General features: G+C 47.2%; 1 protein-coding gene across 5 annotated transcripts in view; it reads right to left on the bottom strand.

Annotated features, from left to right (window-relative positions):
• LOC126523961 (hydroxylysine kinase) overlaps positions 1–17,149 on the bottom strand; it is a 360,868-nt gene that overhangs the window by 316,103 nt on the left and 27,616 nt on the right. For all 5 annotated transcript variants that reach the window (XM_055066993.2, XM_055066992.2, XM_050172365.3 and 2 more), the window contains exon 3: positions 4,651–4,744. In XM_055066993.2, the coding sequence (XP_054922968.1) occupies positions 4,651–4,744 (94 nt within the window). The remainder of the gene's footprint in view (positions 1–4,650; positions 4,745–17,149) is intronic.

Below are 17,149 nucleotides of genomic sequence, written 5' to 3'. Positions count from 1 at the left end.
TTCTCGCTTCAAAACAACCTACCCGAAAAGATGGACTTCTCACCAGTCGCCGTCAATCACCTCCTTGTTCCCTCCGTGCTGCGTCCAGAAGTACTGCACGCTCTGCGTGACGATCCGACCACTGGGCACATCGGATTCTCCCGGACGCTATCGAGGGTACAGGAAAGGTATTACTAGCCGCGCCTGATCGCCGACGTTGGCCGTCAAGCCATGCCGAGACTGTGAGCGACGCACGACACCACCGACAAGGCCCGCGTGATTACTACAGCCGATCTTGCCTCCTTTCCGACCAATCGAGCAGATCGGAATGGACTTGTTGGTACCCTTTCCGACGTCAACAGTCGGAAATAACTGGATCATCGGGGGTATGGACCCGCTTCGCTGAAACGAAAGCTCTGTAGAAAGGGAGCGCAGCCGAAGTGGCAAAATTCTTCGTCGAGAACATCCTCCTGTGACATGGCGCCCCAGAATTCCTCATCACCGACAGAGGAAATGCTTTTACAGTGGAGTTCACCCAAGCCGTTCTGAAATACAGTCATACAAGGCACAGGAGGAGAACTGCCTACCACCCACAGACGAATAGTCTTACGGAGCGCCTGAATAAGACCCTCGCTGGCATGCTAGCAATGTACATCGACGTCGAACACAAGACCTGGGATTGCGTCCTGGCGTGCGTAACCTTCGCTTGCAACACCGCATTACAAGAAACAACACACACACGCCGTTCAAGCTGGTTTGTGGCAGGAAACCGACGACGACTCTCGACGCCATGCTGCCGCACGTCGCCGACGAAGAAAATCTTGACGTAGCCAATCTCCAGCGCGCCAAAGAAGCCCGACAGCTCGCCCGCCTACGGATCAAGAACCAGCAGCGCACCGACAGTCCACCCTACAACGTCCTACGACGCTACGTCGTGTACCAGCCCAGTGACCGTGCTTGGATTTGGACCACGAAACGCCGACGAGGACTCAGCGAGAAACTATTGCGACGTTATTTCGGACCCTACAACATCATGCAACGTATTGGCGAACTGGACTATGAAGTTGTGCCAGAAGGCATTTCGCATGCCCAGCGGCGCCACGCACGATCTTAAGTGGTCCACGTGGTGCGTCTTAAGTACTTTTACGCACGCTGACGACCTTCTTATTTTGTTGTTTCTTTTCTAATCGTATTTTTGTTTATTACCTTCGTTTGTTTGCAGCATCCGGTCAATGCTTTTGAAGAGGGGGGTATTGACACGTGTACTTGTTTATCTTTATCGGGTGACCACGTTTCACCGCGTAACAAATGTTATCGCACATCGCAGGACGCGCCTGCATGTATCAGAAGTTTTTGAATTTCTGAATTTCGTGTTTCTGGATTTCTGTAATGTTATCGATGGTTCCTTTCACTGTCTGTCACCGAACCTTGTGTAATTTGATTGCACATATGCGCGACGCGAATAGTGTAGGACTTTGTGGCAGACCCGCGAGTACCAGCGATTACTCTGGCAAATTCGTGGACTGATGTAAAAAGCCGATGTGCTTGACCCGCTGATGAGATTTTCGACGATCGCCGAATGTGTTCGCCGCGGTCGCCGTTCTTTGAGTGTAGCCTGTTTTTAGGGCACAAGTTCGCCCAATAATACGCTAATTTCGTCCTTCCCAGTTTTGGCTGCTTTCTTCACCATCACTACTGCATGACAATATACATCCACCAGAGAAGGTAAAGTATAAATACAAGTACTTCTTGAGACCGCTAGTTAAGCTCTCTGTGAGTGCGTTATCTGTCCAGTGGAACGGCGTCCAAAATCTCAGTGATGCCTCATTTTTCCACCCACATTGTGAGTTTCTGGTTAGGAAAAGCAGGTCCGCGATTGGAGACCATTGCTGTAGTTGAAGATGACTGGTTCCATAAGGCAATTACACAGTTGGTTACCTCTCTTTCACTTTTAGCTGCTGTCTATCTTGTACATTCATCAATGACGACAAGGAAAGCTTGCGTCTTTAACATCCTCTCGTCTTCGCATCAGCGAAGTCGAGGTGGACAGCTTTAAAGGGTAGGCCTAAATACGTGGGAATAGCGACTTCGTTTCCGCGCGACTGGCCGCTCGAGGCACGTTGCGTGTATTTAAGGGCTTCTTTCATGCTTGGAGAGACACTTTTCTGTAGCAGGTATTGATCAACAAAAGGCTGTATCATTTTGCCCTAAAACGTTTCATTTAATTATCATATTTCAGAAGTTGATCAATTAATTAGCAATATGTAATTAGGCAGAACCCAAAAAATATATGAGTATCTCCATGCCTGTCACCTGTCACCTGTCTGCTACTAATCATATCTGGCGACGTTGAAACTAAGCCTGATTCTGGCAGCCTACACACTGTACTGGCCATGACACCAGAATCAGCAACCATTTTGGACCTAATCCTGACTAATAATCCCAGTAGACTCTCATCTATTACACACCTTCGAGGAATTAGTGACCCTAATGTCATTCATGATACTTTCTCTTTTCCTCTAATACCAAATGAGACACATAAGAAAACTATAAGGCTTTACAAAAAGGGTGACTATGACTCAATTATTCACGAACTTGAGACCTTCTTCCCCACGGTTGATGCCACGTATAGCAATCAGTCAATATTTGATAACTGGTCGATATTTAAGGATACGTGAACAGATTTGGCAAATAAATATATTCGTAAAGTTCACATTCGCCCCAGTATTCAAGAACCATGGTCTCCTAACGCTTCAAAAAAGTAGAAAATGGAAAGAAACGACTTTAGCGAGCGGCTAAAAATAACGGGCACTCGCATCGATGGGACATCCACTGCAAAGCTGAAAACGAATATGAGAGTGCTATCCGCAGCGCAAAGCGTGCCTTTTATGGCACCAAACTCTCACATTTGCTGCGCACCACATGCCATGCGTCATATGTTGTGCTGACGGAATTTCATCCGTAATCCAGAAGACTAAGCTATCATTTCATTTGGCATTAATGAAATTAGCTCTAAACTTCTAAGAAACACAAGACATATGGCTACATCATACATGTCCTTACTGTTCTCACAGTCACGCTCGTCAGGAAACATGCCGGGTGGTCTGTCTGCCAGTCTACAACAGGTAACCGGAACATGCCAGTCTACAAAACAGGTAACCGGAATTCTCCATTAAATTATCAACCCATCTCACTAACAAGCGTGCCGTGCAAAATTATCGACCATGTCATCTACTGTCAAATCATTGCCTTCTTGGACAGTAATCACTTTTTTCATCCTTCACAACATGGTTTTCGCAAAGGTTTCTCTTGCGAAACTGAATTAGCTCTTTTCGTTCATGACTTGCATACTAACATTGACATCAATGTACAAACTGACGCAATCTTTTTGGATTTTGCAAATGCGTTTGATAAGGTATCCCACCGACATTTGCTACTAAAACTTCAACTGTTGAACTTGGACCCTAACGTTCTAATCTGGATAAAGGAATTTTTGTCTAATCGCACACAAATGGTTTTAGTCAACAGTAAGCTATTGAGTCCCCTCCCAGTAACCTCTGGCATGCCGCAAGGATCTGCTCTTGGCCCCCCGTTATTTTTAATATATATTATTATTTACCTCAGTCTGTCTCCTGTAATATACGCATGTTTGCAAACGACTGCGTCATCTACCGCTCTACCAATCTCTCCTCTGACTATACTGCTCTCCAAAATGATCGTTATAGTATTTTAGAATGGTGCCGCAATTCGCTGATGACCCTTAATGCCAACAAATGTAAATTTGTGTCCTTGTCCCACCACCGCAACCCTTTCTTCTTCCCATGTATAATTAATAACACACTATTAGTACTAGTAAAATCCTATAAATATGTAGGCGTAACCCTATCTCACGATTTGTCTTGGCGCGAACATGTCACTAGCATTATCTGCGCAGCTAACCAAACCTTAGGTTTCCTAAAAGAAAATCTACGGCACGTCCCACCAGATGTAAAATTACTAGCGTGTAAGTCACTTGTCTGGCCGAAACTGGAATACGTGTCAGCCATCTGGAACCCCCATCAAGCATACCTCACTGACGCATTAGAATCAGTTCAAAATAGCTTGTTAGATTCATTCATACCTCATACTCAACGACGTCATCGTTTCATCTCAGAAATCAAAATCCGGCTTCTCAATGCTTTCATATCAACGTCGCATTTCCAGTCTTTTCCTGTGCTACAAGTTCTTCTTTTCTTCCCTTAAGCAAGAACCTTATATCACAGCAGCAGCAGCAGGCATATCTCATCGCACCAGCCATCCACTTCAAGTAGCGCGCCCACGGGCACGGACAACCACCTTCACAGCCTCCTTTGTCTTCCGTGCCGCCACAGACTGGAACGGCCTTCCCAAAAACATCGCTACTGCCACTTGTCCATTTTCATTCACAGAACTTGTAACCGACCATTTTATTAAATATTTATTTCTCACGATGTTTTCGCTATTTTATAAGCACCCACCCATTATGTCCCCTGCGGGGGACATTTAAGGTACTAAACAGAACTTATTGAAGAATAATATATGCGTCAGACATTGCGACAACATTTTGTTTCCAGCATAGTGGAATTCGGAAAGCGCATTACTGCGAGAAAAATTAAGCGACGTTGCGTGCCGTTGGTCAGCTGGTTCACTCACCGAGGAATTCTGTCTGCTGACTTTCAATCCAGTTGGTGACCTTCAGCACAAATCCATGCGGGTGTCTCTCCCAATCAGGATCTTCCCTAGCCAGCTGAAAAGGAGTACATAATGTTTTATTAGTGATTATTTCAGATGAAGACTGAACTCGTATGCGCAATAGTGGGGCAAGTCGGCTTGGATCGTCAGTGCGAAGCTGTGCTGAACATGTCCGAATTTCAGGCAAAATCCTTTGGTCACGCATGTCTCAGTCAATGCTCTTGGTGGAATAGACCCGAAACCTTGTGAAAAGACAGCACAGAGCGCAACTATTTAGAGAAAACCTTCCAAGGAAGATTGCAGCGCGAACAAACACATTTGCACAACGAAAATATACTTGGTAAATCAAGTGGTTTTAAAAGCTGGCCTTTGTCAAACAAAACTGCCGAAATAGACGCTTATTCTAGGCACGGGGGAAGCACCGATACCATGCATCTCACGAATCCGTTCTTCTTTATTGTGCAGGCCGTCCTTTTCATTTCTTCACCTGTACCGGCCGAGGCACTGAACACCGACAATCTACCTAATGCTACTACGACTTCGCATCAAGTCGCCGGGTTTGACACATCATTTCACGGTGCCGACGATTGTCTATGGAGCCTGCGTGGTTGGGGAGCTACGCCGGACGTTCACGTGATACCACACTCAAGTCATGTCACGTCTCCAACATCGGTGCACTTAAGGGACTGCACTGCACAGATCACGACCAGTGGGCACGGCGGAAGCACTGAGAGCATGCGTCCCACGTATCCCTTCTTGTTTATTGTGCAGGTGAGGCAAGACCATTCGGTTCATTTTTACCATAGCAACAATGTATGCCTCTTGCTTCTGCCGTGCCCACGGCCCATTCTTAATCTTACATTGATGATGTATCACTATGTTGTTAATTTGTTACCGTGTTGTGGAGACATTGAGTCTAATCCGGGTCCTTCTACTGAAGACATTCTTAAAATCATAGGCGACGACATGCGAGACCTCAAGCAAACGACGAACAGTAAACCTGAAGAGTTTACCGGCAAATTGAACGCCATTGACAGGAAATTGGATAACATAGCTTCAATGGTCACCAAATATACAAGTAAAGTTTGTCGGGCCCTTAGGCCCTCTCTGTAGCGCGCACTGGGGAAGCCTTTGAAACGCGCGCCACAACGGCACTCGTCGCATGGAGCATGCGCACCGATCGCATTATCGTAAGAACTCGCGCGGGGACTGCCGGGAAGGGAGCTGCCCGATAAGAAGGCAGCGAAGACGGCACTCGGGGCTTTTTGCGGGGCGCGGGCCTGGGGAGGCGCTGGTGGGGCGTGGCCCGTCTAGGTTTCTGTCCGAGCGTGCTACAGAGCAGGGGGAAAAGCGTCTTTGTATTGTGTCTGCATGAAAGAGTGCTCTTGTTGTTCGCTTTTGGGACTGTCTGCGCGCCTGGTTCGGTGCTTGCTTGCTTTCTGCGCTTTATGCATTCTGTTATCGCCCGAAAGATTGTGTTGGTCGATGGTTTGTAGCGGCCGTTCTTTCGTCGCTCCCTTTGGCTTGTATATTTTGTTGCCTCGCTGTTTTGCTGCTTGCTTCTTTGTTTTTGCTGATTTTTGCTGCTTTGCTTCTTTACTGCTTGCTTCTTTGCCTTGTTCTTTTCTGCTATTGGCCGCGAGGCTGCGGTAATTTTGAGTGTTACATTCTATCGCAAATTAAAGCGGTTCTTGTTCCTTGCGCCTTTGGTCCTTTGTCGTGCTGGTCGCGGCTCGCGGACCCCCTGAGCGAAGGCGAGGGGCCTTCAAGTTGATGCCTTGCAAGAGACAGTTGACAGCTTACTTTTGAAGATTGACGACCTCGAGAACCGAAGCAGATGTAGTAACCTCATCATTTTTGGAGTAAAGGAAGCAAAAGGGGAGCATACTGCCTCTCTTGAGTAGACAGTATCGAAAGATACCTTGACTACCTGCTGAAGCTGCCAAACAGGGACATTGAACGAATCCACATAATCAGCAGGCCATCAGAGAATAAGTGTCATCCAGTTATTCTCAAACTTGTTGATGGGAGAGACAAATTTAGAATTTTGAAAAAGTGTGGTAGATTGCGAGATACGGAATTCAGTATTTCGGAGGACTCAGTATTTCGGAATTCAGTATTTCGCCTAGAGTAGTCTATCCGCAAGAAGCTTTGGGCAAGTGCCAAAATAAACAGGTCCAATGGGGATAACGTCATCCTTGTCTTCGACAAGGTTAGAAACAATGGAAGCCTTAACTTTTGGAACAAGGCGCGGAGCGAACTTGTTCAGTCTACTAGGCAATGACCACGCTGTTGGGGTGATTGCACCCAACAGTGCAATCCAAACAACCCCCGATCGCAGCCGATAGTTTCTCACGACCAAAGAGCTTTATCCTTAATGAATGTCAACGTATTGTAAATAAAAGCTACGATCTGGAAGGTTAACTCATTGCTTACGGTCCTGACATCACCGTGGTAACAGAGACTTGGCTTCACGATAGCATAGATGACGCAGATGTTGTACCTGTAACGCATGAAATTATCCGTCATGATCGCTGTTCAAGAGGGGGAGGTGTGGCACTTCTGAGGAAGAAAGGCATCCAGTACACGATGGTCCCACACAATAAGCAGATTGAAATGGTGTGGATAGCTGCCAAACTTTCCTGCCAAGACGCACTTAACGGAGCTGTGTATAGAACATCCAATGCTGACATCTCTATGCTGGAGGCACTACACGATTTTCTGTACGACAACAAAAAAGCGCTACAGTTGCGTTATAATGAGTGGCGACTTCAACATGCCTAATATAGATTGGGACTTGATGTGTGCTACTTCAACACGCAAACAGGTGTGTCTGTTACTAGATATCGCACATGCCTTCGATCTACACCAGGTAGTACATACCCCAACGCGCCAGACTGCGTTATCAAGTTCGATTCTCGACCTCGCATTCATATGACAAAGCCTCAGTCAGCTAGGTTATACTGCCGATATCGTGCCCGGTATATCGGACCATTTCTCAGTCCTATTTTAAAGCCAACTGTGGCGTAAAGCTGAGCGCAGCAAGCCAAGGCCCTACTATGATATTAATAATGTGGACGATGTCGACATATTAGACTTCTTGGAACAAGACTATGATTTCTTGTTACCGTGCCACAGAAACTTTACAACTATGAATAGATTGTGGCTGCACTTCAAATGTGCGGTGCGCCATTGCATGAATAAATCATCATCATCATCAGCATCACAATCATCATCATCAGCAGCAGCAGCAGCAGCAGCCTGGTTACGCCCACTGCAGGGCAAAGGCCTTTCCCATACTTCAACTACCCCGGTCATGTACTAACTGTGGCCATGTCGTCCCTGCAAACTTCTTAATCTCATCCGCCCACCTAACTTTCTGCCGTCCCCTGCTACGCTTCCTTTCCCTTGGAATCCAGTCCGTAACCGTTAATGACCATCGGTTATCTTCCCTCCTCATTACAGGTCCTGCCCATGCCCATTTCTTTTTCTTGATTTCAACTAAGATGTCATTAACTCGCGTTTGTTCCCTCACCCAATCTGCTCTTTTCTTATCCCTTAAAGTTACACTCATCATTCTTCTTTCCATAGCTCGTTGCGTCGCCCTCAATTTAAGTAGAACCCTATTCGTAAGCCTCCAGTTTTCTGCCCCGTACGTGAGTACTGGTAAGACACAGCTGTTATACACTTTTCTCTTGAGGGATAATGGCAACCTGCTGTTCATGATCTGAGAATGCCTGCCAAACGCATCACAGCCCATTCTTATTTTTCTGATTATTTCAATCTCATGATCCGGATCCGCTGTCACTGCCTGCCCTAAGCAGATGTATTCGCTTACCATTTCCTGTGCCTCGCTACCTATCGCGAACTGCTGTTCCCTTCCGAGACTGTTAAACGTTACTTTAGTTTTCTGCAGATTAACTTTTAGACCCACTCTTCTGCTTTGCCTCTCCACGTCAGTGAGCATGCATTGCAGTTCGTCCCCCGAGTTACTAAGCAAGGCAATATCATCAGCGAATCGCAAGTTACTAAGGTATTCTCCATTGCCTCTTATCCCCAATTCTTCCCAAGCCAGGTGTCTGAATACTTCGTGTAAACATGCTGTGAATAGCGTTGGAGAGATGGTATCTCCCTGCCTGACGGCTTTCTTTATTGGTATTTTGTTACTTTCTTTATGGTGGACTACGGTGGCTGTGGAGCCGCTATAGATATCTTTCAGTATTTTTACATACGGCTCGTCTACACCCTGATTCCGTAATGCCTCCATGACTGCTCAGGTTTCGACTGAATCAAACGCTTTCTCGTAATCAATGAAAGCTTTATATAAGCGTTGGCTATATTCCCCACATTTCTCTATCACCTGATTGATAGTGTGAATATGGTCTATTGTTGAGTAGCCTTTACGGAACCCTGCCTGGTCCTTTGTTTGACAGAAGTCTAGTGTTCCTGATTCTATTTCCGATCACCTTAGTAAAGACTTTGTAGGCGACGGACAGTAAGCAGAGCTGTCTATAATTTTTCAAGTCCTTGGCGTCCCCTCTCATATGGATTAGGATTATGTAAGCGTTCTTCCAAGATTCCGGTACGCTCGAGGTCATGAGGCATTGCGTATACAGGGTGGCAACGTTTTCTGGAATAATCTGCCCGCCATCCTTCAACAAATCTGCTGTTACCTGATCCTCCCCAGCTGCCTTCCCCCTTTGCAGAGCTACCAAGGTTTTCTTTACTTCTTTCGGCATTACTTGTGGGATTTCAAATTCCTCTACACTATTATCTGTTTCATTATCGCCTTGGGTGCCACTGGTACTGTATAAATCTCTGCAGAACTCTTCAGCCCATTTGAACAATCTCCTCCATATTAGTCATGATATTGCTAGCTTTCTTTCTTAAATCATGCATCTGGTTCTTGCCAATTCCTAGATTCTTCTTCACTGCTTTTAGGCTTCCTCAGTTCCTGAGAGCATGTTCAATTCTATACATATTATACTTCCTTATGTCAGCTGTCTTACGCTGGGTGATTAACTTGGAAAGTTCTGCCAGTTCTATTCTAGCTGTTGGGTTAGAGGTTTTCATACATTGGCGTTTCTTGATTAGATCTTTCGTTTCCTGCGATAGCTTACTGGTATCCTGTCTAACGGAGTTACCACCGACTTCTATTGCACCCTCATTAATGATGCCCATAAGATTGTCGTTCATTGCTTCAACAATAAGGTCCTCTTTCTGAGTTAAAGCCGAATACCTGTTCCGTAGCTTGACCCGGAATTCCTCTATTTTCCCTCTTACCGCTAACTCATTGATCGGCTTCTTATGTACCAATTTCTTCCGTTCCCTCCCCAAGTCTAGGCCAATTCGAGTTTTTACCATCCTATGGTCCCTGCAGCGCACCTTGCCTAGCACGTCCACATCTTTTACGATGCGAGGGATAGCACAGAGTATAAAGTCTATTTCATTTCTAGTCTCGACATTCGGTCTTCTCCACGTCCACTTTCGGCTATCCCGCTTGCGGAAGAAGGTATTCATTATCCGCATATTATTCTGTTCTGCAAACTCTACTAATAACTCTCCCCAGCTATTCCTAGAGCCTATGCCATATTCCCCACTGACGTTTCTCCAGCCTGCGTCTTGCCTACCCTGGCATTGAAGTCACCCATCAGTACAGTGTATTTTGTTTTGACTTTACCCATCGCCGATTCCACGTCTTGATAGAAGCTTTCGACTTCCTGGTCATCATGACTGGAAGTAGGGGCGTACGACCTTCAATTTGTACCTCTTATTAAGTTTGACAACAAGACCTGCCACGCTCTCGGTAATGCTATAGAATCCCTGTATGTTTCCAGCTATAGCCTTATTAATCAGGAATCCGACCCCTAGTTCTTGTATCTCCGGTAAGCCCCGGTAGCACAGGACGTGCCCGCTTTTTAGCACTGTATATGCTTCTTTCGTCCTCCTAACCTCACCGAGCCCTATCATATCCCATTTAATGCCCTCTAATTCCTGCAATAGCACTGCTAGACTCGCCTCACTAGATAACTTTCTAGCGTTAAACGTTGCCATGTTCAGATTCCAATGGCGGCCTGTTTGGACCCAGGTATTCTTAGCACCTTCTGCTGCGTCACAGGTCTGACCGCCACCGTGGTCAGCTGCTTCGCAGCCGCTGGGGACTGAGGGCTGGGGTGTAATTGTTGTATTCATTAGGAGGTATTGTATTCACATATATATATGAATACGTACGAATCTTACGAAGAGCTGCCGTACGAAGAGCTGCAGGAATGACGAGCAGATAGAGGGACCGGGTCGAAGAAAAGTTTCTTTTGTAGAGGACTTTGGCCCGCAAACAAAACGACAACAATCCTCTTGCGAAAACTCAAGGCGCTTGCGCAGATCTGCCCTCTAAGTAATTGGTGAGTTCAAGCAACTCAGGGTCGTCCGTTGTTGTTGAGCGATAGTAGATGTGTCCAGAACACAAAGAAATGCCGAGTCTTCTTCGGGTGGAGCAGACGACACTATCGGCGATTGAGACAGGCAGTCAGCATCCGTATGTCATTTCCCCGACTTGTACTTGACAGTCATGTCAAACTCTTGCAGCTTTAGGCTCCAACGCGCCAGTCATCCCGAAGGGTCCTTAACTTTTGTTAACCAACACAGTGAATGGTCGTCGCTGATAACTGTGAAGTGCCGGCCATACAAATATGGGCGAAATTTCATAACCACTCATACAACGGCGAGGAATTCCTTCTCAGTTGTGGAGACGCTAGGTGGCGGCGTGACGTGCGGACGTGTCTGCATCAGCTCCGCTAAGTTGACCTACTTGTTCCAATGTACTTTTTCCTCACAATTTCTACTGGAACGACTCCGGGAAGTTACAAGGAGCAAGTGGGTGGCGCATCTATCATGGTAGGTCCACTGAAAACGTTTGACAGCTGTAGTTTGGGCCAAAGGACGATCGTTAAAGTAAAAAATATCGTGGTAGGAAAAGAGAACGCGGTAGAGTTCACGACCGTGCTCGGACGGCAAGTCGGGTGCAATCATTTTCTGTAAGTCAGCGATGGTACAATTTGCCGACTCCGATGGTAGAGAAGCATCGGATGAAGTGTCGTCTACTGCAATGAATGCTACTGAGTGATCTGCGAATGAGCAAAGCTGGGCCAGAGACATCCCGCGTGGCAGCACTTGTGTCGTCAAGCCAAAGTTGGCCACTGGCAGGCAGACGCAATTCGCCGTAATAGATAAAACTGTATCAGGTACTGTGATCCCGTGTGTAAGGAGGACGTCTTGCATAGGAGCAGCGATGTAGTGACCGTCGGGGACTGGTGGGGAAGACACTAGGTCAACGTAGGTCAGTGCCGAAGGTGGCAAACGAACGAAGTCGGCGGAACTCAGGCGACTGGGGTGTGGTTCAGCAGTATCCAGAACAGGCAGGTCAAGGCGGACAGTACTGGCGGAACAATCGATGAGAGCAGAATGTACGGAGAGGAAGTCTAAGCCGAGGATGATGTCATGGGGACAGTGGGCGATGACTGTGAATACCACGATTGCTGAGCGATCGGCGAAGGAGACGCGGGCGGTACACATACCAATTACGGGGGCTGTTCCGCCATCGGCGACACGGACAACAGGCGTCGTGGGGGGCGTGATAATTTTCTTGAGCCGGTTACGAAGGTCAGCGCTCATTACGGACAAATGCGCCCCAGTGTCTATGATTGCAGACACAGAAACACCGTCGACTTGCACGTCAAGAAGGTTCGGATGAGTGGGCAACGTCAGTAGAGGATTTGGCGGCGTAGGCAGCAATGCAACGTCACCTCGAGGTGCTGCATCGTCTAGTTTTCTGGCTGAGAGCGGCGTCCGAAGGGAGTCGGCGAATAGGAGCGACGAGGTTGGGGAGAGCGAGATTGTCGTGGTTGGGGCGAAGGCGAACGAGAATAGGAGTGGTTCGGTGCAGGAGAATCAGCGGAGGCGTTATCGGAGCGTGCGGCATAGGGACGAGAAGGGCCACCGGGGGGGGGGGGGGGGGAGGGCGAGAGTAGGCGGAATAAGTAGACCGGGTCGGGGAACTCCAGCGACTGCGACAGTGCTGAGAAATGTGACCGATTCGATGGCAGTGGAAACAAATGGGCTTGTCGTCAGCAGTGCGCCATTCGGATGGGTTGCGGAAACGTGGTGGGTAAGAAGGTGCGGGACGGGGCGGAATCGAAGAAGCCGGGCAGGTATCAGGACGATGAGCCGAGAAGACGGTGGGAAGACCCATGTTTTCGAACTCTTGGCGGACAACTGCCTTGATCAGTGAGACCGTGACTACAGATGTGTTGGTGGGACTGGAGTCTAAGGCAGCCGGATAGGCGGCCTCGATCTCACGCTGGACGATCCTGGTAACATCTGCAGTGTTGTTGGGACGAGGAGTGTCGGGACAGGAAGATGTCGCTGGGGTGTTGGGCAGACGGGCAAACTGCTGGTCAATACGTCGGCTTTTAGCGAGTTCCAGGCGGCGGCACTCTTACAACAGCATCCACATTCACTACGTTGTTGCAAACGAGCAAGTTGAAGGCGTCATCGGCAATGTCTTTGAGGATGTGGGGCAACCTTGTCTGACTCAGTCATGCGGGCGTCAACTTTGCGGCACAGAGCCAAGACGTACTGAATGTACGCGAGATAGGGCTCTGTTGACGTTTGCACACGGCCGGAAAGCGCCTTCTGCGCGGCAAGTTGGTGACCGTAGGGGTTGCCGAACAAGTCCCGAAGCTGTGTCATAAGTGAATCCCAACTGGTGAGCTCATCTTCGTGCGTGCGGTACCAAACTCTAGGTGCGCCACCGAGGTAAAAGACTACGTTGGCGAGCATAATAGTAGGGTCCCACCGGTTATTGCGGCTGACGTGTTCATACAGGCTGATCCAGTCATCGACGTCTTCCCCATCTTTGCCCGAGAATACGCCAGGATCACGAGGAGCGGGGAGAGCGATGTAGGTCGTCGAAGTGGCAGCAGGTGTCGGAGCCGGGGGAGTCCGGTTGTCGTCGCCGGGAGCCATGAAGGAAGGCTCGACGTACCGTCCACTGCGAAGCTCCGTGACGAGGTACAGGGAACGTCCACCTCTACCAGATATGTTACGTATGAAGACGCAGACGAAAAGCTATGTACAAGTATATTTACAAGAGAATACGCTGCGCTTGGCCAAGAGGCAACAGCCCGCGCTAGCTTCTCATCGTCGTCGTCGTCTTCGCACTGCTCGCCTTTTCGTGTTCGCACGTAGTGTTCCGTAGCAATATCATTATGTCGCGTTTGTTCCCTCACCCAATCTGCTCTTTTCTTATCCCTTATCGTTACACCTATCATTCCTCTTTCCATAGGTCGTTGCGTCGTCCTCAATTTAAGTAGAACCCTTTTCGTAAGCCTCCAGGTTTCAGCCCCGTACGTGAGTACTGGTAAGATACAGCTGTTATAAACTTTTCTCTTGAGGGATAATAGCAACCTGCTGTTCGTGATCTGAGAATGCCTGTCAAACGCACCCCAGCCCATCCTCATTCTTCTGATTGTTTCCGTCTCATGATCCGGATCCGCAGTCACTACCTGTCCTAAGTAGATGTATTCCCTTACCACTTCCAGTGCCTCACTACCTATTGTAAACTGGTGTTCCCTTCCGAGACTGTTAAACATTACTTTAGTTTCCTGCAGATTTATTTTTAGACCCACCCTTCGGCTTTGCCTCTCCAGGTCAGTGAGCATGCATTGCAGTTGGTCCCCTGAGTTACTAAGCAAGGCAATATCATCTGCGAATCGCAAGTTACTAAGGTGTTCTCCATTAATTCATATCCCAAATTCTTCCCAATACAGGTTTCTGAATACCTCTTGTAAACACGCTGTGAATAGCATCGGAGAGATCGTATCTCCCTGCCTGACGCCTTTCTTTATTGGGATTTTGTTGCTTTCTTTATGGAGGTCTACGGTGGCTGTGAAGCCGCTGTAGATATCTTTCAGTATTTTTACATACGGCTCGTCTACACCCTGATTCCGCAATGCCTCCATGACTGCTGAGGTTTCGACTGAATCAAAAGGCTTCTCGTAATCAATGAAAGCTATATATAATGGTTGGTTATATTTCGTACATTTTTCTATCACCTGATTGATAGTGTGAATATGGTCTATTGTTGAGTAACCTTTACGGAATCCTGCCTGGTCCTTTGGTTGACGGAAGTCTAAGGTGTTCCTGATTCTATTTGCAATTACCTTAGTAAATACTTTGTAGGCAACGAACAGTAGACTGATCCGTCTATAATTTTTCAAGTCATTGGCGTCCCCTTTCTTATGGATTAGGATTATGTTAGCGTTTTTCCAAGATTCCGGTACGCTCGAAGTCATGAGGCATTGCGTACACAGGGTGGCCAGTTTCTCTAGAACAATCTGCCCACCATCCTTCAACAAATCTGTTGTTATCTGATCCTCCCCAGCTGCCTTCCCCCTTTGCATAGCTCCCAAGGCTTCCTTTACTTCTTCCGGCGTTACCTGTGGGATTTCAAATTCCTCTAGACTATTCTCTCTTCGATTATCGCTGTGGGTGCCACTGGTACTGTATAAATCTCTATAGAACTCCTCAGCCACTTGAACTATCTCATCCATATTAGTAATGATATTGCCGGCTTTGTCTCTTAACGCATACATCTGATTCTTGCCAATTCCTAGTTTTTTCTTCACTGCTTTTAGGCTTCCTCCGTTCCTGAGAGCATGTTCAATTCTATCCATATTATACTTCCTTATGTCAGCTGTCCTACGCTTGTTGATTAACTTCGAAAGTTCTGCCAGTTCTATTCTAGCTGTAGGATTAGAGGCTTTCATACATTGGCGTTTCTTGATGAGATCTTTCGTCTCCTGCGATAGCTTACTGGTGTCCTGTCTAACGGAGTTACCACCGACTTGTATTGCACACTTATTAATGATGCCCACAAGATTGTCGTTCATTGCTTCAACACTAAGGTCCTCTTCCTGAGTTAAAGCCGAATACCTGTTCTGTAGCTTGATCTGGAATTCCTCTATCTTCCCTCTTACCGCTAACTCATTGATCGGATTCTTATGTACCAGTTTCTTCCGTTCCCTCCTCAGGTCTAGGCTAATTCGAGTTCTTACGATCCTATGGTCACTGCAGCGCACCTTGCCGAGCACATCCAAATCTTGTATGATGCCAGGGTTAGCGCAGAGTATGAAGTCTATTTCATTTCTAGTCTCGTCATTCGGGCTCCTCCTCGTCCACTTTCGCATATCCCGCTTGCGGAAGAATGTATTCATTATCCGCATATTATTCTGTTCCGCAAACTCTACTAATAACTCTCCCCTGCTATTCCTAGTGCCTATGCCATATTCCCTCACTGCCTTGTCTCCAGCCTGCTTCTTGCCCACCGTCGCATTGAAGTCGCCCATCAGTCGCCCACCACTTCTGCAATCAGCTACAATAAGGTTGCTGATTTTGTATGAATCTAAACAATCAAAAAGAATTTTCTAATTTGAAGTAGTAAAACGGCAATACATTCGCAAAAAAAAGAAAAAATCTAGGTGGACGTGTTGACAAGGGTAGAAGACTATTCCGAGTGGTTTACGATAGGTTCATGAACGATGTGCACTGGCAACAGGAAGTTATTGAAAGCGATTTCTTAGGTATTCACGAAATTTTTTTGCGGGCAGTACACGTAACGAAGTTTTCAGGGAGCACATTCCAATAAATGATTGCATCAGGAAAGAAGGAAGTAGTCATGGCAGATGAGCGGCCGGGTAAACTTGCTATGGCAGAGCTGTGACTTGTGCGAGAGGAAGTTCGCAATGGTGGTTTAAGAAGGTGGTGCCTTGAGCGTGGATTGTAAAAAAAGGAGTGCAGGAAACAAAGACGTGATATGATGCCGCGTGACTTCAGAGTAGGCAGACCTACTGTTTGCTTCAAAGAACTGACACTAGTGTACCGTGAATAATGTCAAGTGATGAAGCGGGGGGCTCGGTTTTGAACGGATTCCAGTGATGCGGCTAGGTAATCGTGAGATGGATGCCAGACAGCGGACGCAAATTCGTGTTGTGGACGGACAAATGTCACGTACGCCAACTTCTTTACTTCTGGGGATGCCTTCTTTAAATTTCTTTGTAGGTACCCGAATGAGCACGCAACTTTGCGACGCATTGTTTCGATATGTGTCATCCAAGAGCGATGATGTCAAAATAAGACCCAGGTACTTGTAAGATGAAGTGGTGCTGATGTTGACAGAGCTAACGCGATAAGTAGACTGAAAGGGACTGCGCTTTCGGGTAAAAGACATCGATTGGCATTTCGATAAGTTGAGAGGCATGTGCCATTTTTTGCACCATGACGAGACGGCATCGAGGTCACTCTGCAGGCAAAGAACATCTTCAGAGGAGTTAGCAGTGTTGTAAACTACAGAGTCATCTGCAAAAAGTCGTAGTTTACAATGCATGCTAGTAGGCAAGTCGTT

Source organism: Dermacentor andersoni, chromosome 6 (genome assembly GCF_023375885.2).
Source record: "Dermacentor andersoni chromosome 6, qqDerAnde1_hic_scaffold, whole genome shotgun sequence".
NCBI classification, from domain to species: domain Eukaryota; kingdom Metazoa; phylum Arthropoda; class Arachnida; order Ixodida; family Ixodidae; genus Dermacentor; species Dermacentor andersoni.
Note: the sequence above shows the minus strand (reverse complement) of the source record. Positions and strands in the feature narration are given on the sequence as shown.